This window comes from Micropterus salmoides, unplaced genomic scaffold (genome assembly GCF_014851395.1).
Source record: "Micropterus salmoides isolate LMB-PRFRI ecotype aquatic unplaced genomic scaffold, ASM1485139v1 Ms_hic_scaffold_7, whole genome shotgun sequence".
In the NCBI taxonomy this organism is placed as follows: Eukaryota; Metazoa; Chordata; class Actinopteri; order Centrarchiformes; family Centrarchidae; genus Micropterus; species Micropterus salmoides.
Window position 1 is genome coordinate 3,696,184 of NW_024044459.1, and position 22,609 is coordinate 3,718,792.

The window sequence follows — 22,609 nt, forward strand, 5'->3', positions numbered from 1 at the left end:
GGCACAAGTGTAGGACTTTGCCATGGCAAAGGGGGGATTTCTCTTTCCTCCTGCCCCCTCCTTTTTCACATAACTACAATATGGTCATTGTCTGCCAGTGAATAATGTGGCCACTCGGGCAGCATGGACTGCTCCTCGGGCTTTGACTGTGAACCAGCTCTTTTCTTCAGCGTGAAAGGACTCTAATCCATGTAAATATAAGACTCCGAGTACAGCTTGGCCACGGTGGGGAGAGTGAGGAGAGGAATGGAGGGGAGGGTCAGCAATTTAACCTTTGACCCAACAAATAAGAGGCATGTAAGTTTTAGAATTGCTCTCCAAAGAGGGGCTCCTGTGGCAGAATGAGCTTCTTTTGTAATCCTTGCAGTCTGGGGCTGATTGACAGGGGCTGGGGTGGGAGCATGGCGCTCACAAAACCAGGAGAAAAGCGGTACCGCAACTCTGCCATGAGAAAGACGACAAACAGACAATGTTAGTCATTGATTATCTCCATCCAGGATACAGCTGTTGTCAGGGGAAAACCTTGTAATGGTGTCAATTTTAATAATTTAAAGAAATGTTTTTATGAGAATTAAAGACTTTCACAGAATGTATTAAAACTACACTAATTTAATGCAAAAATATGTTTTTCTTTTACTTCAGTCACCCTATATTCCAGCACCTTGTGCTGCCTCCCTATTTTTACTACCATAAAAAAAAAACATTAAAAGCCACAAAGCACAATGCTGATCTGATGTACAGAGTTTATCTGAGGTGGGTCAGAGTCAGCTGAAGCTCCCCCCACAGAGAGATGATTTAAACTCCAACCTCTGTTGTCTTTGAAGGCATTTTTTCTGTACTTAAAAAGACATCATTCCAATTTATGTATGAAGTAATTCTTCAAATTTAAAATCGTTGTTATAAATATTATTTTCCAAATTTGCTGATTAATACACTCAATTTGTTAGTTAGTTGTTAATTATGTCAGGTACGATAGAATGTGATTTTACTTGTTTTATAGAATAGAATGTATGAGAGGTTGGTAAAATGGTGAAAAAGATAAATAGAATATGTCACATAAAATTAATTAGATAAAAAGAGTAGACCATATTTAAACTACAGGACAATTATGTTTATTTCCACTAATCTCAGTAATTTGGATGCTGACCAGCTATTTTTTGGCACTACATGTGTTGAATAGATGAGGACATACACCTATTGGCTGATGATCTCCCAGAGTGCTTAATGAAGGTGAACATGATTGGAAATTCATCAATCATTTCCCCCACTCTCTGTTCTTCATTTCAACATACCACTTCTCCATTTGTTGATAAAATTCTATTTCTACAATCAGTCGTATAAAGTAACTGCAAATATTACACATAAAACAATTCTAAAGTACCTTCACTTGATTATTTTCATTTGAATTTACCTTATACTTGTATACTTGCAATATCTAATCACCAAACTGTATTAAAAGTAGCAAAAATTTTAACATTAAATGATGCAAACATGCTAATACATCAGTAGTAACAATACAATAATATAAGATAGATAATATAGATAACACATTTGGAAGGATGTGTGTTTTATTTTTATATTGTGAAATTGCTACTTTTGATTAAAATAACTCAATGCTTCTGCCACTTTATGCAATATTGCGCTCATGGTCAGCTGGGTTGTATAATTTACCTGGTTAATAATCACACCCATTCATTGCCTTCCACTTTCATTAGGTGATGTAGTGACCTTTAAACCATATAGTCTCAGCCCTAATTAAACAAAGATCTCAAATTTCTGAATTAAGATTTCCTGACTATTGTCTATCCATCTCAGACCGATCTTTTTCCATGTGGGGCTGACACTTATTATTAGAATAGATAATCGGTTTTACACCTAAGCACACTGTAAAGTCATATACTGTTACATTTCACAGACTTTCAACTTTTTTCATTATGTACATCACATTTCATACTCTTTTCAGCCATGTATACATTGTGTCCTTTGCATACATCTCGTGTACATCCATATAGCATCATTTCCAGCTCAGTCAATGTGGCAATGTTGGAACACCAACGCCTTTTCTGTCAGAATGAGCATGTGCTGCCTCAGTGTATAGAGTGATTCCTGGAATATGTTGTGCTGAAAAGTGGAGAATAAAGAAGCATCATTTTAACGGCTGTGTTCTTCACTGCTGCTCTCCTACATTCACTACTCTTTCATCCTGCCATTACTGTGACTACCTGTAATTTTGGACGGGTCATTACAGCAGTATTCCTGTTGGGTCATTCCTGCACATGACTGCTGCCGGTGTATTTTTGGATCTCATTCACTCTTCAGTTATTGGTGTTTTTCCACTGCATTTCCTGGAGATCACCTGTCAATCGAACACCATGATACTATGACAGATTTTCCCTTCACTTAGTGGAGTTTGAGGTTCGAGCTAACTACATTTGTTCAGTTACATGATTTCCCCTTTCCTCATTTCCTTCTCTAACCTCCTTCTTTCCTTTGTAAACAGAAAACTGATTCAGAGCTGCCATCTTCCCAGCCGTACAAACAAGCAGAAACCGGAAAACTGGAAATAAACAAACTAACTTGGAAATCTCCTTCTAGGAAGGTTTGTCAGATGAAACACAAGCATGTCCTAAACACATCAAACCCAAACTGCTCTTAAGTTGGCCGGTACTCACCAGTATGCAGGACAGTTGTTGTACCAAAAAATAATCGTCTGCAAAAAACTGATTGCTGTCTGCTGGAGCGTTCACAGCATGTTAAGCTGTATCACACAGTTTATATACGTCCACAGCTTCTTTAATCTGGATCAGTCATAACGTGCAAATACTTATAACTTCATGTCTATGGTAATAGCAAAGGTACGTCTTTGTGAAACTTTAACATTCATTGTAAAGGAATAATCACAATTGTGGCCAAAGAAGTGTGAAGCGTAACCAGATATGACATTTACGTAATTATAGGCAATAATAGTTGCCTGTTGTTGCAGATGAAATATGTGTTTGGTAGGCCTATGTCTAATATTCATGTTTATATTTGGAAAATAGACTGGAACCTATAATAAACATGATTTACAGCCGGGTTATGTATAAAATAAAGAAAGTATCTCTTTTACTATTATAATTGTGACTCTTCATTATTTTTCCTGCTCTGTGCCAATCAATCCAGTCCTTTTTACCAGCTGAAATACATTTAAAGGGCAAAATAAGCAGTAACGACAACCAGTAAAGTAATCACTTTTTGGCAATTTCCACTGGCCAAAAAGTGATTGTGGCCTCTACCTTGTTGAATGAAAGGTCCTTTCTGCCCCCAAATGACTTGATTTCATTCATTAAACAGGCATTTTATGGGTTGTATTGGCCCTTTAAAAATATTTCTACAGGTAAAAGGGACTGGGTGGGCTATGACCTGTCAAATATAACCTTTATGAATGAAATCAAGTCATTTCAGATCCTTTCAGTAATAAGGTAAGAGCTGCAATCACTTTTTGTGATTACTCGTTACAAGAAACATTAACGTTTCACAAATACATACCTCTACTATTACCATGGAGATATAGTTATGTGTATTTGCACATTATGACCAATTTGATCCAGATAAAAGCAGCTGTAGACATAAACTCAGCGATACAGCTTTAAAATGCTGCATGCTTTACGTGCAGCAATCAGTTTTCAGCAGACGATCCCTTTTTGGCACGACACGGGCACTTCTATATTTTACTCTTTGGCTTACCGTGACTTTTTCTTGCGCACAAGCACTTCTCACAAGCTGCTGGTACTTTTTTCTGACCTCTCCATATCAGGGGATGGCATAAATAAACTGTGAATATATGGCCCTAAATAAACTGCATTACCCAGGGGGCACTTTAAGCTCACCTGTTCCCGCTCTCACCTCCCTGTTTTTCTCTGTCAGCGGCTAGTCTAAGTAACATTAACCTTACAAAACCTGGCTCCAAAAGGGCACAAAGAGAACACAAACAGAGTCAGATGAGTCAGATGATGACACAACAGTGCTTTGAAAGTAAAATCCTACCCAACCAGGAGCTGATTGTTTGTTAGACACACTAAAAGTAGAGAGAAGGAAAGTATCCGCAGATTTCACAGGAAATAAAAGGAACTAAGGTCCCTATTGGGTGCCTTTTATTGAAACATGTTCAACTTTTCATAAAGTTGACCCACTTGTCAATGTCATGTTTTGTGACCTGACCAATCACAACACTGTCTGCATTTATTCAAACTGAAGAACTTTGTACAACCTTGGTCAAATAGAAATAAAGACAAAATTGAATATGTATGTAATATGGGTTGGGAATTTTACATCAAACACACAGTTTATTTTTCTTTTTTTCTGCGCTTTTGAATTAAGGTAAAAATCAAGAAAAGAGTCAAATTTCTCATTTCCTCCAAGTTACTTTCTACTGAGACAGGAGATAGAAACGGTGGACAGGAAATGAGCAATGAAACCAGGCTGAGTCATTATTGTATAGAGCTGTGTTTTCCAGTCTTGTGGTCTGTGGCCCCTACTAAAAAGATACATGTACTTGCAATCCTTTGTCACTGGTTTGATGCTGTATGTCTATGAATGGAAGAGTGACTCTTCTCAATAATGCTAGATGCCCTAAGAGGTGAAATTACCCAGTATATAACAAGAAAAATGCAAAGCGTTCTATGATGTTGATTTTTTTCAGTTTAACTGAAGGATTTTCATTCCTTCATAGGTTGAGAAAATTACCACTTCTTAGATAACCCAACTATAAAACCAATGGATTAGCTGGCATTTCATGCTGTTATTGGATAGCTCTGCCAGATATTGACAGATGGGAAATGACATGCAGCAAAGGTCCTTGGTCAGACATGAACCTGGGACATTGCAGTTCATAGACAAGGCTTTAACCGCTAGACCAAAGGGCTTTGCAGAGATACAAGGTTTTTACAGGATTGTGACAAAGGATTAGATAAAAACTCCTCAAAAATATGCATTCTTTGTATAGAATCATTTGACCAAAATAAAAATCTTAACTCACGGCCCACTTACTAACTGAGGAAGACTGTGAGATGTGATTGAAAGCTCTGAAAAACTTACATGCACCTTGAGTTCATTTGAGATTTTTTTGTTGGCACACAAGGCCAAGAGTGAAGTTCCACTTTTTTTCCAGTCATAACTTTGAATATACCTTTGAGAATGAATCTGACAGTTCCATCATATTTGATGTGCACACACGGCAGACAAACAGCCCTCCTCACATGCTTTACATGGATGAGACTGACATCTGAGAGGCTCAGGTGTTTCTGTCTGAACCACTCTTTGTTTACGCTCATGTGTGCTTCTTTCTTGAATTAAAAGTGTGTGTTTACATGCGGGCGATGGCATGGATGGTGCACGTACAGTGATTAGGCGATCCACTTCCTCCCTTTCATGTGTTTTTAGCCTCCTCTGCTTTGTTCCCTTTCTTAATTACAGCCGAGCTCTCCTTAGAGAGCGTGTAACCCACTCCCCACTTCCACAGCAGCATCCCATTAAAGCCATGCACCCAATGCCTCCTCTCTACCTTTATGCAGAATACAATTAAAAAACGGAGAGAGATCAAAAAGATGCCAGCAGCCTGACGAGGGTGATGTTTTTCTAAGAAATGCAGATTTGTGTTATTGATGGCTGCCCTGTTTCGGAAATATTACGGGACAAGGAGTAATCAGTGGAGCTGCATCAGCATTTTAGTCGTCGACAAGCAGCAACACCACCCCCTAACACACACTCACACACGAACAGACACACACGCATATGCCTTCAACAAAATATTTAAGTTAGCCACTCACACTGTTAGTTTATTACTTTTATAGTGGTTATTAGGATTAGTGCACTCTAAACTTGTTGTTGTTGCATTTACCCAATTAAACAACAGATTTACAACAACATAAGCCTGAAATCAGGTCTATTAGAATACCATGTTTGTCAGTAAAAGCTGACATAATAGTGTATTTCCTTTGTACAGAGCAGAATCTCAACAGTCGCATTAGTCTCAGTGTCAGTATCCTGAAACTGTTTTTTCACCTTGTTACGAGGAACGTTTTGGTTTCAGTGTTTTTGATATTTTTGGCATTGAAATGGGTAGACTTTTTTATGCCATGAAACATCATAAAGACAGTGATTTCGGGAAATTCAACTGAGTGTGCAGTTAAATAAAATACAAATAATTTTATTGTTGGTTTCTGCTGGTGGTCAAACTTGTCTTGGAGGGTGTCAGGGTGACTTCATAAGATTTATGACCTGGGTACTTCTCAAGTCCTGGTTATGGCCCTGATGGTAATATCAGTAGCTTATACTCTATTGTGTGTACAGCCATTTTTAAATAATAATAATTAAATAAAGATAAATTCATATTTATGCAAAAGACATATGAAAAAGTCAGTATTTCTATGAAGCATCCCTGCTCTTTGATTTGACACATTGTACACAATGGCTTATACAACCAGAGATAATGAAGTGATAGTTACCATTATCCAAACAGTATGACAAAATCAGTGGTAATTTATATCATTTTACAATATTGTTCAAACCTAATACGGACCCTTCTGCAACCAAAATACAAAATAAAATACTGATATCAAATAAATACCAAAAGCATAGTTCTCTTCAATAGTTTTAACTAAACCTAATAGACGCAACCTACAATTTTACATCATATTCAGAATCATTTCCTTAAGAATAAACTCAAACAGTAATCCTTTCTCCCAATTCCATCGTTAGCATTTGCTTAAAAATTATCTTGGTACTCTTTAGTGAAATACTCTGAAACAACTCTATGAGTTACTCTGAATAACTCTATCAATCTGAAATCTGTTCAGCACAGAGCATGTAACCTTTTTATTAGTTACTCTCAATGAGGTTGCCTCTTTGTGATATATTGTATGAGTGGGAAAAAACTGATGGAAGTTGCATGTATTAAGCATAAATAATGCTTCCCTGACAATAGACTGGTGACAGGTGTTGGTGATGGTTTGCCTTTTGATTCTCTTTCTTGCATCTTTTTATCTCCCAGCATTGAAGATGTGAGTCTACTGCCCCCATGTTAAAAAGAAAGTGTGTGTGTGTGTGTGTGTGTGTGTGTGTGTGTGTGTGTGTGTGTGTGTGAGAGAGAGAGAGAGAGAGAGAGAGAGAGAGAGAGACCAGCATGATGTGCTGGGTGAAGTGAAATTAATTCAGTTTTACCTTTTTAAATAAATGTACCATAGATGAATTAAATATTGGACTATTTTAACCAGCGCTGCTCTGCCTTACGACGCTTGATACTGTTGTTAATTATCATATTGTGAGTTTTCTCGTCCTCTGCCGTGAATATTGTGAACACACATTACTGAGAATATTCAACATATAGCCCAGACCTCGGCCTACATTTGCATAAATCATCTCTAAATTCTGTGTAAACGTGTTCTTCTTCATACTGAGCAGTGGCTGAAATCAAATCAGAGAAACAAGCCAGTCTTGGTCTTCTGATACAAATACATACAAAACTGATATTTTCCCCTTAATCTTACACTACCACCTAATATCATATTTCATACACGCCCGCAGACATGCCCGCTGCCGCTATGTTTAATGTATAAACCCAGCCTTATAGCAGATAGAAAACGCAGATGATAAATATGCATGTATTCAATTAAGGGTATTACAGAGGAGCTGATTTGCATAAGGATTTAGGAGCTTAACATCATATTTGTGCTATAAAACTTCACAATAGCCTAAACGCGGGCTGTTATGCGTGGGAGGGGGCAAGACAGGTATTTTTGAAAGAAGCGATGGGAAAAAAGGAATTAGAAATATCAAGGAAACTGCATTTTTTAAATTCTGATATTGTTTTAGCACATAAATCCACAGCTAAAATATTGTTCTTGTATATAATAAGCCAGGAGGTTGACTTGCTGGGTGGATTTCGTTTTAAATGATTTTACTAACTGCTTGAATTGACTTCATTTTCAAGCAACAAAAGCCAGAGCAGTGATGTGATAACGTGTAATTTTCTCCCACACCGCTGTAACTACCGTCTTTTGTGCAAGATCAAACCTCTCCTCCAGTCCTCAAACACATCCTCTGATGACGAAGTCCACTTTCCCCTCCCAATTAAGAGCAGAGAGCTAATTAGAATGAATCCGGGATCAATTCAGCCTCACGCTGCAGCTCCCGCTGCTGAACCGAAATGCTCGTTCTGTCTTTGGTGGAAATACATTAGTTGGAGTAAAATACAAGAGTTACAGATGATATCTAATGACAGAGTGGAGTTCAGGGGATGAAGCTCTTTCTAGGAAATAAATACATAAACAGGACCAAGGATGCTAAAAGTGGAGATTAACCGTACAGGAAGTTCATCAATTGCCCTCATCAATAAAGTTCTCTCTAGCCTTTATATATTTTTGGAGCTTGATATTCTGGCGTTGTAATCTTTGATTTGGTTTTTATATGTCTTAGTAACGACAATTTAAGGGTTTGGCTTTTCGATCTTGCCATAAATATTTTCTTCAGCAAAATAATGCTTTTTTACAGTATGTGAGCTCCGAGTTGAAATAAGCCCTGATTTCCACCTTCCACACACAAAATAGACCAAATGTGAAATGACATGAATAAGTCATAGTCGTGGAGACAGTATGCGTGGGTTATTTTTGTTTGTTTGTTTGTTTTTTGTTTCATTTTTCAAACTTTTTTGATCAAAGAAAAGAAAAGAAAAAAAACAAAAAAAAATAATAAAGTTGTTTGTTTTTTCTTATTGTGTGGCTTATTTGGGAGACTTCATGTAGTTTTGGTTATATGGCTTAGAGGTTCTGTGCAGAGCCTTTTGGTGCCTTGGAGAGGCTGTGAGCAGCAACAGTGTGGAACCCTCTCTGTGCGTCACTAGTACGGGTCCCAGCAGAGCTCCTCAGTGCGCTCAGAGACAACTCCAACACCTCAGAAGACTGAAACGCTCCTGCTCTGAGTCTTCGTCTCTTTCTTTCAAACGGACCTTTCAATCTGCTGCTTCGGTCAGACGCAAGAGGAAAACGGTGGCTGGTGGTCCGTGCGTAACAGAGGCAGCGAGGCTGCTGCTTTTCAGAACGGTCGGTAGTATAAAGTATAACAGTTTGGTGACGGCGGAACAGCCAATGAACATAAATGGTGCGTCGTGACGCAACAGGGCCCCGTTGATAAGGAGCGGAGAGTCCAACTGGGACCTGAGAAGGAGGACCGGCGGTTTTGGGGGGCCAGCAAACAGTCGCCTATCATCATTCAACGTAAAGCCAACTCCTCCTCTTCTGCTGTTACGCACATGTATGCAGCCTCCTTGGCAAAAGACAAAACATTAACTAAACAGACCACTGTAAAGGAAAACTGCTTCTCCAAGCCGGCCGGCGGGATTTTATAAAGCAAAGGCTGTGTGTTTTTATTTTTCTCTGCAAAGCAACAGTAGTTTGAACGACATAAATCAGCTGCTGTAAACATCAACTTGGACTGCTGAACCTAGAGGAAGGGAGGAAGTCTTTCTTACAGGCTCCTTGTCAGCTTTTTTGGACATATCTTTTTGTATTATTTCTGACTGTGTGATGCAATAGAAGGCTGCTGCCCAGATTTGGCAGAGTTACTTATTGTTCTGCAGAAAAGGGGGAGAAATTTGCCAGTGCCTTGCAGATTGTCGATATCCTGAAATATTACTCCCGACGAGGAGGAGGCATCGGTGCTGAGACCCATGCAGCTGGGGCTTCCATAGTTGGTATGTTTATTCACCGTAAATGGAAAAGAAAATATAAAAAGAGCAATTGGTAATAACAAATAATATCATACTTGAGAGTAAATAATTTCCAGTAAGAGAACCGGAATCCGTGCGGTTATTTATGAATTAATCATTTTTTATTAATAATGAGAGCTGCAGAGATTCGGATGACGGTTTCCATTGGCAGATGAGACGTAGTGTGGAGAACACGTGTCCAATTTTTCCCTCATATTTTTTCCTCCCTGCTCTGGATTTCTCACTTGTCACGGCAAGAAAGGAAACCCTTAAAAAACGAGAATTTTGAGTGGCATTATTGCGCAGGGTTTTGCTTCTGATGGACATCTTGGCTTGCAGATCCGAAGAGAACAGTTATAATATCCTCCCTTCTGCGGCAACGATGCTTTTCCATGGCCTCCCTGGAGGCGACGTGCACGGTGTGGTCGAAGAAATGGACCGGAGAGGAAAGAGCGAGTCAGCAGCCATCAGCTCAGCCATCGATATGGGGGAATCAGAGACGGTAGGAGAGATTCATTTGGCCCTCTCGGCTTGTTAGCGCAGGCAGCATGGCAGCCTGGAAACATGTGACAGTGGCTGCACTCTTTCAGCTCCAAGCACTTTGATTCAGCTCTTAACGCGTTTTACTTTCAGTTCACACAGAAAACTATCCAAACAAAGTCCCAGCTTTTTACTTTTTAAACGCCTCTCAGGCCGGCAAACGTTCTCCAAAAGGCCTAAACATTAGGATTTCTTCAGGCACTGTTTAATCTAAAACTTCTTAGAGTGCCAGTAAAGCTTCAGCTAAATGGGCCCAGAGCTGAACAAGCTACACAATTATTCAAGAAACAAAAACATTACATTTGTTTCTTAAAATTTAGCAACTTCTTTCTTTAAATGTGCCTTTTATGGTGCGTTCAAAACACACGTTAAACATGGACAACACAGTGCGTATTCAAACAGATTTCAAATGGTTCACAAACAAAAATAACCATTTTTTTTTCACAGGCAAATTAGCTCAAACATGAACGGCATAACCAAAGTCAAAGGTTTTATTGTAATTTGAAAAAATGACATGTAGCTTTAGTTTGCTTTCTGTTTTGTAAACAGATATTACAATTCAATAAAAATGCAGAAATATAGCACATAGAGAGTTCAGTAGTAATTCTTCAATGCGTTGCAATAAAAATAAAACAAGAGATGATGCGATAGAGAAAATAATTATTTTAATTCAACTTCATTTGCAAATTATTTGTGGATAGTATACGTGCATGTGTGTGTGTCTATTTGGCGTCTCTAAGATAACATTTAATGACAGTCCTGGCATAAACCTTTGTTTGTTGTCATACAGTTAATTAACATCATGCTTTTCTTTTCCTCCTCCTTCTTCTAATAATAAAAGTAATAACAATAATAATAACAATAATAGTAATTATTATTATTATTGTTAGAAAGTAAAAGCATAGGTATCACCGTCCTCCACTAAAAAAAACTTAATAATAATATTTGCACAAGCCCATAAACAGCGTGTTAATAGTTCTTAACAGTAACTTTATGTAAAATTACTTTAGCTGCGTTTTTTCTTGCAATCTGCTGCTGTGGGCTGGCACCATCATGAATATTACAGTAATGGCCTTATCGTTCCTTGTAGTCGGTAGCAGTGTAATTCATTATATACATAGCAGAGTATTTTAGCCTCGATTCCCTTTAATGTAACAAAAATATTCCTATAATGTTTTTAATTTCTTACATTGTGTTCGTAGAAGGGTGTGCATTGTCCTTTTCTTACTGCATTACTTGCATTTTTTCAACCCACAGTTGTATTTTAATATCATTCTAATATTCATGTGTAATATTATTTAGGTCGTTGAGATAAAAATACATATTTAAGCTCCTGCAATATATATCTTCAGAATTTTTCTATAATCCCCTGATTTGTGACTGGCTGTGGCCCTCAATGAGGATGTAACCGAACATATTCTTGTAATATTCCAGATATATCGAATAGACTAGTTTCTAGGCTTTTATACTTTTATTTACTCTCCCATGTTAAGGTGACTTAATGTGGCTATGCAGATGGTTTCGCTTGTATTTCTGACAACATCATGTCCTGACGCTCTGTCCTCGTCCCTCTCTCCGTGCTAACTTGCAGTCCATGCCGTGTATGAACAGCGAGCGCGTGGCTCTGTGCGCGGGCTGCGGCAGGAAGATCGCGGACCGCTACTACCTGCTGGCCGTGGACAAACAGTGGCACATGCGCTGCCTCAAGTGCTGCGAATGCAAACTAAACCTGGAGTCAGAGCTCACCTGCTTCAGCAAGGACGGCAGCATCTACTGCAAAGAGGACTACTACAGGTAGGAGGGCGCACAGGGCCCGGAGCTCCTCAGTCCACCCATATGTGTCCGGAATAAAACGATTTTTAAAACAGTTTGTAGGGTTCATAGAGCTAAATATGTATTCCCAATTATGTTAAGTGTCATTGGTGTAGCTGTGTACTCTTAAGAGTTAAAGTCACACCACACACGCCCAGGGGTGATTTATTTTTTAATATACAAAGCGTAAATATAATCAGTTAGTTTTGGTTCTAAAAATTCAGTTTTATTTTTATACTGAGATTTTGGCCCTGATTACACATATCTTGTGCCAGAATTTTAGTTCCACGTGTTTCTGTCTGTAACTAAATTGAAACCAAGATCAGGATGTATCTGAAATAGACAATCCCCCCCCCCCCCCCCCCCCCCCCCTCCCACACACACACACACATTTTTCATTAAATTCCAAAATCGGCGAATTGATGCAGCCTATCTGTCTAACTTTAAGGTTCCATGTGCATTCACCTCATTAGTGCACAGGGAAAGTTAATGCAGAGTTTGTAAGTGCTTAAAAGTTTGGGTACTTGCGTAGACCGCATGACAGACGCATGGCAGTGTATCCAGCCAGCCCCACACTAACACAGCACCAGGCCTGCCAGGCTCCGTGTCCAGCCGCTGATGAGGTTTCTGTGTTGTCCGCAGAAGATTTTCGGTGCAGAGATGCGCTCGGTGCCACCTGGGAATCTCAGCTTCGGAGATGGTGATGCGGGCCCGGGACCTGGTCTACCACCTCAACTGCTTCACCTGCACCACCTGCAGCAAGATGCTCACCACCGGGGACCACTTTGGCATGAAGGACAGTCTGGTGTACTGTCGGCTGCACTTTGAGACTCTCATCCAGGGAGAATATCAGACACATTTTAACCACGCAGACGTTGTGCCGCACAAAGGCCTGGGCCCGGCCAACACGCTCGGACTATCCTACTTCAACGGCGTGGGGACAGTGCAGAAAGGCCGGCCCAGGAAGAGGAAAAGTCCCGGGCCGGGGGCCGAGCTGGCTGCTTATAACGCAGGTAAGAAGGCCATTTGTAAAAACAAGGATGTTCCCTGCTGACGAGGATGTTGTGCTTTAGTGCTTTTATAACACTCATATAATGGGTATTTCGTGCTGATGCTGATTTTACCTAAACATCTGAAACGTAGAAAAACAAAATGTCAAAAAGGAAAAACAACCCGAAAACAAATGCGCTGCCTCTTGTAAACTAAATCCTTCTACAGTTCCACTCAGAGCCACAGCGTGGATACGAGCTGATTGAGACCGACAGGCTTCATCAATGAAACATCTTTTTGAAATTCCTGTAGGGGCTTATATTGTGTTCCGTGCTATCGGGGGTTATAAGGACATTATCATAGAAAACTTGAAAATATTTCTTTTATCCCTTGCCGTTTAATATTCGTATAATATTTCAACATGGAGTTTATAATGGGTTTATCATAACTTCACCACAACTGCATAACGGCAGACTCAGTTTTAAACACTGTGTCACTATAACATATGTTTAACATCCCCAAAGAGACTTTATGTGCTAAATCATGAGTTAATAGCGACCTTATTGCATTGCTTTATTTTTTCTCTCACGTTGGTATAATCGTCCCGTTACAAGTTAGTTGTGATTTTGTCATGAGTTTGTGCACTTTGTGCAATTTATGTTGAGGCCAAACACTGTGCAGGAATAAGCCGGAATACCATCAAACAAACGAACTACAGTGGGAGGTTTGTCAGGCCTCTAACATCATTTTGTAAAGTGAATAGGTCATACTTTAATTTATTCCTAATTGTTGTAAGTTTACGTGTGGCTTTAACTTTTCATACAGTTTCATATAGATTTATTAGGTAAATGAGGTGGCAGTCTAACAATTCTTAACAAAAACTTGAATTCTTTTTCTAAATAATAATGTTTAAAAATAATCAGTTTTAATAGTTGGTGTTTTTTAATCATGTTTCAGTTTAGTAAATCTGCTCTTAAAATAGATTTTTTTTTTTCCTCCCATGTCCTCTTTGGGGGAATAAAAAGAAAGTTTTTTGATGTTCCGCTTTTGGTTTGCCCTTTTCCACTTGTCAGGCTCCAGAGACATCTACAGACCCTAACACTCCACCCCACCCCCCACCTCCCCAATCATGCACACACACAGCCTTTTTGCATTGGGATGGGGCCAAACTGGGTGTGTACCAGAGAGATCAATGTGATTTGATGAGTTATTCACTGGAAGACAGGGCAAGGAATACATGAATGAAGCTCTAACTTTAGTTAACCTTCAAATTACAGAAAAACTAAACAAAAACATAAACTAAACATTATGTCATAATCTTGAAGAATCACTAACAAAACACGTTTTTCTGTTGGGATTTTATATCTGTCAGTTTTCTCCAAACCTTGTAACAGTACAGTCAGTTAAGTTTTAAAAAGTGGCAACAAGTGAAATAATTTTGCTTCCACTGGTTTCAAAATACAAATGAGCTTCCTTTCTTTTGTTTCCTTTCTGGATCAAGTGATTCTTCTTTGAAAGAAAAAGCATCACATTCCTTATTTCAAGACACTGCCACTTTAAAAAAAAAGGTGTAATTCATAAAACAAATGTACTGCTCTAAAACAAGTCAAATTATTTCACCTATTACTGATGGACTAAGAAAATACTGTCTTTCTGAAATTTTAAGAACACAATATTTTATCATGAAGATAAAAGAAAGAAAGGAAACCTAATTTCACAGTAAGCAATTCATCCTGTGAAGAGAAATATCCCAGCTTTTTTGTATTGTGGGTATAGAAACTAAAGATCTGAAAATTAGTTTGAAGCAGATTAGGACAAGAGTGAAGAGGCAGTGCGCCCTCTTCTGTTTCCAGCCAGAAACAACATCAAAGTCTCACCTGAACAATCAAATGAGAACATGTGGCGGCCTGGAGCAGCCTGCAGCCCTGAGCTTCTATCAATGCTGTGAAAAAGATGTTCTGCATGAGGACGAGGAGACAAGCAGGAAACAGGCTGATTTTGTTAAAATGCTGCAGCATATGCTTTGGCCAGAAAGCAGCATTTGTTCTGCCTGGTGTGTATGGGCTAATTAAGTGAAGTGTTATTCTGATGGTTTTCACTCACTTCAAATTCATCATTTGCAGCGTTCTGATATTGAACACGAACTGTTATGCATGTAGCAACACTTTGAATGTTGCCAAGAAATTTTCAGGCTGGGACAAATACATGTGTGTTGTTGTGTGTGTGTGTGTGTGTGTGTGTGTGTGTGTGTGTGTGTGTGTGTTCGCTGAAGCCAGGCTAGCACCTCCTCCAAGGAAAGAAAGACATGTAGACAGGAACAAACAGACAGATGAGGTGCAGAGAGGAAGATGATCTGCAGCTGGAAGAAACAGCTGTCAGGTCACAGGGTCGCCTTGGATCTGTTTGATTTTATGGATTTAAAATGAAGAAACAGAATCTAGATTGAAGTAACATTTTCTAACAAAAAGCAAAACGAACAATACCAAAAGAAATCCCAAACAATGTTAAAAGAAACAGCTTTTAACAACAACATTTCAGCAATCACCTTAAAACCTTTCTTTCTTTCTTGCTCCACATTCTAAATTTCGCATCTAAATTTCGCATTGTCTACTTCCTTGCTCATGCACAGTCTTGTCTGGGCCTCATGTATGAAGAGTTTTTTGAGATTTCTTGATTTCTTTTGAGAGATAAAATGATTTTTCTTGCTATGTTATATTAGAGTACAATATAGTACATGCATTTGTAGCGTATTCTATGCTCTTTCTAAGCTTAAATTCAATACTCTTGGATTACTGGGGTCCTTGAGAATTCTGGGGCCTGAAAAAGGGGGTCAGAAAAAGTTGCACAATCATGAGTAAAGACAAAACAAATCAAAATGATTTGAGTTCCCTCTGTCTAACCAGCCCTTCTCTCCTGTTCCCTGTTGGCCTGCAGCGCTGAGCTGTAACGAGAACGATGGCGAGCCCATGGACCGGGACTCTCAGTACAGCTCCAGTCAGAAGACCAAGCGCATGCGGACGTCCTTCAAGCACCACCAACTGAGGACCATGAAGTCCTACTTCGCCATCAACCACAACCCAGACGCCAAGGACCTCAAGCAGCTCGCCCAGAAGACTGGCCTCACCAAGCGGGTCTTACAGGTAACCACAGCAGCCTTTCACTTCAGAGGAGACTACAGTTTCCTTTACTCAGGGGAGAAGGAGACAAATGCCAGCTGGGGTGAAGGAATTTCACTTGTTTCCAATGCAAATCAGCCTGCTTCCAAGTGTAAAATATATGAAGTGAGGTTTTCCTGAAAGAAGCCAAATCAGCTGCTTTATTTTAAGATAGTACTGTTTTTGGTTCCAGTGAAATCCTGGAAGACTTTCAGCAAACTGCAAACAATTAACAATTTTCTTGCTTTCTTTTGTTTTCTTTTATTTATTCCCATTTAAATAGAAACACAATCAAAGCAATAATTAATTATTAAAAATTTAAGTAATTAAGAAATTAATTTAAAAAGCAGCATTGAAAATAAATCGATTTTGTCATTTTGTCTAAAAAAGTCAACATGTGTTTATATTAGAATGCACAAAAAGGAACGAAAGTCATAAAAAGCTAAATGTAGTCTATTTCAGTAGAAGATGTGATGTTATGGTGAGGACTGAGGGATGAAAAACAAAATGCTCTGTAGTACATGCGAAGAAAGAGAAAGCACAGCAGAGCATTTGATTTCCACAAAAGATGACAGCAAATTATCTTGGGGACTGAGAAGAAAAATGAGACAAAAAGGTTTCTGAATCAAAATTTTTCTGAGAAGGAAAGAAAAAATCATCCCGCTGCTTTAATTAACGCTAGCAGAAAACAAAGCAGTCATTTTGCTTTGATGCGTTCGAGTTTTCATGCCGGTTATTCCAGTTGAAGTGCTTCTCCCTCCGCCTGTTTCCCATGGCTCCGTCATGATTCCAGCGCTAACACGCTCCAACACTTGGCTCAGCACAGACCGCTGCTACACTCACTCTCAGATACTACTTTTTATTATTGAAAACAAGAGCCAATATTAGGACTAAAGAATTAAAATGGAAAATGAACATTAACATCAGGAACATGATGCTTATTCCAAAATTGGGGTGCAGGGCCTATGAGAATGGGGTTCTCCACTATCAGCAAAATGAGGAAGAAACCACTCATTTCATTGCCATTGCAAATATAAGAATAAGGACTGAAATCATACCTTCTTTTCCTCATACAAACTACAAATCTTTTCATACAATCAACAAAAATAGGAATCCAAAGCTCTTTGTTGTCATACGCATGTATAAAAGAAAGAAGAAATATTTCTGTGGTCACCACCGTTTCCTCTGACCAGCCATAAAAAGTAAAGGCTTTTGTAACTTTTGTACACATTAGAGTAGGGTCCTGGCTTTGTGCTTTTAAGTGTTCTTTTATCCTTGTCTCCACTCTGAGCATCTGCAAATAGACTGTAAGTAGACATGAGGAGATACTCACTGGCGTGTGCTCTTAACTAATAGCAAATGGAGGGAGTGTGGTGTGGTGGCAGTGGAGATAATGTGGGTCTGCTTTAGGTTCTATGACATCAAAATGTTTCAAGGACCATATCAGTATTTTCATTGATTTATTTATTTATTTTACATATTTTGTTGGAAACTCAAGTTCTCTAAGGTAGATGCAAAAATACGTAGCACAACATTACCTTTAAAAAACATCTCATGTTTTCTGATCTGATGTCCCTATCAGCAGGACAATGCCATTTGTCTGTGCTTTCTAACACTGTTACAGATTATTCATAGACTGTTGCCTCATCTGTTATAGCTTATGTTAAGGTTAAGTTTAGGTTTAGGCACAGAAACATCTTGGTTTGGGTTAAAATACATTTGACGTAGCATGACCATATAAAGTTGATTTGGCTAATGCATTAGCAAATAGTTATTTATTTACACATCCGGCATACACACAGCAACATTAGCATTCATTTGAAAGCATGTCTCTGGTGCCTTTGTGAATGTCTTCACCAACTGCAACCCAAAAGAAAATATCTGTCTCTTTAGCTGCTAAATGCTACACTATGTTCACCAGACAGTCACTAACTTTGTCTGTCTGCTGTTTGGTGCTGAGCAGGGAGTGTACAGTGTGCATCAAAGCTTTTTTGCTGAAAATAACCCATATGAGAGGAGTGAGTACAAACCAAACAATGAGTTAAAAGACAGTAAAATGCTGCGTAGAGCTGAGGGGAACTGTAGATCTGGCTGATAATTCCCTGGGCTGATAATTCCCTGTTGACTCCTTTCACAAAACACATTTAAGGCATTTTTCATAAACATATAGAATAGTGCAGCTTTGGGGTTAAAGATGGACCCTGATCATGGTTAAAAGATTCTATGTTGGCTTTACTGTAGGTAGGAAAGGGAAAACAAACAGTGATCTGTGTCAAGTTGGATCTATCCATCCACCCTGGCCTCCTCCTTAACGCATAGCTGCTAAAGGTCAGAAAAACATAACGATACGTCCTATATAAGCAACTGAACAAATCACTGACGTTGAGACTTAAAACATGCTTGTTCAGTAGGCAATCCATCAGAATGAGCAACACGTCTGCTTTTATTAGTATCATTTTTATTATTGTTTGGAGATGCAGTTGGTGTAGTAAGTTAACCAAAAAGAAATTGAACATTGGTATTTGTGAGATATCTGCTACCCAGTCCCAGTTCCAGGACAAAATGACTAAGGATGCATCTGAAATTCTGCGCTAGTGCACTAGTCGCAGTGGGTGTCACAGGTCCTGAGTGTATTCCCCTATAAACAGATTATGCTGAAACACAGACTTGAAAAGTTGTAAACAGTAGTAAGTGAATAGAGTGTGTCATTACTTTTCAGCAACAGCTTGCTGTCTTTGCAGTGGTTTCACTCCCAGAAAGAGTTCTGATTCAGTCAGTCAGTATCAGTCCATTCAGCTTGACAGATTTAAAACATAGCTGATGATCAATTCCAGATACATAACACATTTTGCTATGTCCACCTCAGATCACAGTTTCACTCACTATGATCACTACTTTGTCATTACAACACATTATACAAGCATTCCTTCTGGCTTGTATACTTAAACTAGTGTGCTATTGTTGCCATATGTCCTGCCATTTTTAGCATACTGTACATATGAATATGCATAAGCACCCACCAGGGTAATACTTGACAAGATATGAGCAGATGAGTCCATATTCTAAAAACATTCACAGAATGAAACTTAGCCTTCAAGTCAACTCAACAAGCTATTTATATCAAGTTAACTAAGACCTCAGATGTTGCTTTTTCTTGGCCAAAGTAAGGCCAGGATAACATCAACACCTTAGCGTCACACGCCTAAACTGAAGCAAAGTGGACTGTATCACTCTGTATTTACAAGGGAAATATGACTACGTCAGTTCACATCTACTAAACATTGTGCCAAAATATGTACAATAATGTTGCTGTCAGTAAGCTTATTTGCGAACTAACCACTGCTAAGGAGAAACCCAGCACATATATAGCACCTTAGGGTACATACAACGGAAACAGCCCCCTTATGATGTGCGTACGACTAATGCACATGTGTTTTTTAATTACTGTTTGGAGAATAGCCTAAGTTTCATTACAATTGTTTTTTACTACACTGTTAAGATTTTTTTATATAATTCAAATTTCAACTGAGGGTGTAAAATATTAAACTGAGGATGCAAGGCATGCTTTTGCACCCTCGTAGAACCCGGCCTGCTGCTGCTTCCACCCCAATATAATGGAGGTGTGTGGAATTTTGTTTGTGGTCCTCACAGCACTGAAAATTACATGTATATACAGTAATTCAACTTCAACTTAGCTTTGGAGAAATGAGTCCTGGTTACTCTTGATAATCCACAGATCTTGCAGTGGACAGTTATGACTGGAAATACTTTTAATCAAAGAAATATCTTTGCAACAGGGACACTGTTTTTAGAAAGAAATGATTTTTCATTGCTGTGTACACATATCTCAAAACCTGGACAAATAAAACAAAAACTGTCTGCATGGCCAGATACCACTAAATTTAACACAGTATCAAAAATTATATCCAGATGTTTCAGTGGACCAGTTCCCCTGTAGTAACAGGATTTATTTTGATTTTGTATTTCCGCAGGTCTGGTTCCAAAACGCTCGGGCCAAGTTCAGGAGGAACCTGCTGCGGCAGGAGAGCACCGGGGTGGACAAGGCGTCCGACGGCTCCACGCTGCAGGGTGGGACGCCGTCGGGCCCAGCCTCGGAGATCTCCAATGCTTCCATGAGCCCCTCCAGCACCCCCACCACCTTGACAGACTTGACCAATCCCACCATGCCCACCGTCACCTCGGTTCTCACCTCGGTGCCGGGCGGCATGGACGTCCATGAGTGCCGGAGCCCGTCACAGACCACGCTGACCAGCCTCTTCTGATGGACGGAGCCTTTCGCCACAGCCACACCTCTCCCACCCCCCCACCCCTCACCTGCTCCAACCTCCTGGATCTAAAACTGAGCACAGTTGACTCCTTCAAACATTAAACGGATTAGAAAAGAGAAGGTAATGGAAACATTAAAAAAAAGATTTAATTTCTCTGAGCCCATTAGAGACTATTTGCATAGTGAGGCGGCCAAACCTTACAGATGGAACAGTTGTTGTTATTTTGATGTTGTTGTCTTGTCGAGAACTGAGGAGACTTGATTTGCATTTTTCAATGTTTACAGGAAGAGACCGCGGGGGAAAAACTGCTTAATTTTTGGAAATTAATTTTTTCCAGCACAGTATTTATGTTGTTGTACAAGAGTCACTGTTAGAAGGATTGTAAAAAGATCTTTTTTGAAAATCTGAGATTAAACACAGGTTACAATATCCTACGACTACCATGTGCCTTACAGTCCATTTTATCTGTACTGCTGTTCTCAGAGGTTGACAACGATCAGACACAAATGCTTTGACTCAGAAGAGAGCATAGGGGTTATGTCGCCTATTGCTTGTGTGTATGTGTATGTGTGTGTGTTTTTGTGTATTTCCTCCTTGTGTTTGTGTGTCCGCACATGTGTACTGTATGTACAGTGATAGACATATTCCAGCGATTAGGCCAGATGACCGTTATGGCAAAGTAATTATTCTCGAAGTCACATTCTTGATCTTGACTTTTATACGTAGGTATAAAAGTCAATCCTTCTCACTTTGTCAAGAACAGGATTTGAACTGAGAAACCGGTGGTATATGAGAACACAATGTTTAAACAGCAGTTATTCTCTTAGTTTAATGCACTGTTTGTCGTACACAGGTCAGAAATCAAAGAAATCTCACCATTATATAAATAAGTGAAAATATCTCATATTATTGGCAGATTTTCTTAATCTTTTTCAAGGAATGTTGTCATGGTGCATATTTTTGTGGACGACAGAAAACAAATGTTGTGAATGGGAGGAGAGCTGCTGGTGAGACACACTGATCAGTCCCAGACTGCTGTAATGATCCTGACTGAGCTCATCTTGCTCTGCTGCTTCTGCACATCCTTGTACACATCCCATTTGTCCTCAGTTGTGTAAGAAATATAAACACTAACAATTACAACACTTTTCTTTTCAAGATAATTTGTGCCTCCAAGTGCAAGTGTTCTTGGTGATGCGCACAGTAATGTATACACACAGTGGTGCATTGCTCTGATTGTTCAAAGGAATTTATTGTACAGCAATGCCTCTACACGAGAACTATGAGTGGAATGGCAGTTAAGTTCAGAGGAGCTGGAGGGCACATTGATAAATCCATCAGAGACAATGGCAACATATTTAAAGTAAAATCCACATTCCACCCTGATTTTCATGCATTTCTGCTTCCTGTCTGCTAAATGCACTTTTAGTTTAGTTTAGTTTTTTGTATTGGGATGGAAATGCTTTTTCACACTTGGGTGAGGTGAAAACGTTTGTGTGTCAATACAGAAAAGGTCCGACTAAGGCTGAGAGAAACAGATCTTTGTAACTTAAAATGATAAGATCTCCTTCCAATCCTTCTTCTTCTTTTACTCCTGGCAATGTAGCACAGCGTAATGTGTAAGTTTAATTTTGCCACCCATCCCGTGAAATTATGTAATTTGGAAAAGAAATATACCCACTCTAACGTAAACATGTTTGTTAGTTAGATATGTTTTCATTTGCTTATTGTTCAAGCATGTTATCTGGGAAATGGATGCACTACAGGCCTACTGTGCACAAGTCGAGGGGAGCCTTATCATTGTGTCCTGTCACAATTTCTTTTTAAGATTTTCTCTTCTGGCACTTTCTTCAGTGTAGAGACACGAAACAAGGGACTACAACACACAGCAAAGGTCCTTCGCTAGAATCAAAACCATGATCTCTGCCGACGCCAGGTTTAATGCAATATTTAGTTTGATCACATTTATTACTGCACATTGCAGACTTAAGATTCAGCTACAGTAAGGCTATATTAAAAGTGGTCAAGCAATTAAAATGTGTTGAAAGTCAAGTAGATCTGCTACAAGGAACCATAACCTA

At 39.2% G+C, this 22,609-nt stretch overlaps 1 protein-coding gene across 1 annotated transcript; it reads left to right on the plus strand.

Moving 5' to 3' along the window:
- The first annotated feature begins 9,210 nt into the window (after positions 1–9,210).
- Positions 9,211–21,335, plus strand: lhx2b (LIM homeobox 2b). Its single transcript, XM_038702592.1, has 5 exons — positions 9,211–10,244; positions 11,874–12,076; positions 12,737–13,107; positions 16,019–16,224; positions 20,232–21,335. Exons 1-5 carry the CDS (start codon positions 10,062–10,064, stop codon positions 20,520–20,522), a joined length of 1,254 nt encoding a protein of 417 aa, XP_038558520.1. The 5' UTR covers positions 9,211–10,061; the 3' UTR covers positions 20,523–21,335.
- Positions 21,336–22,609: the final 1,274 nt, after the last annotated feature.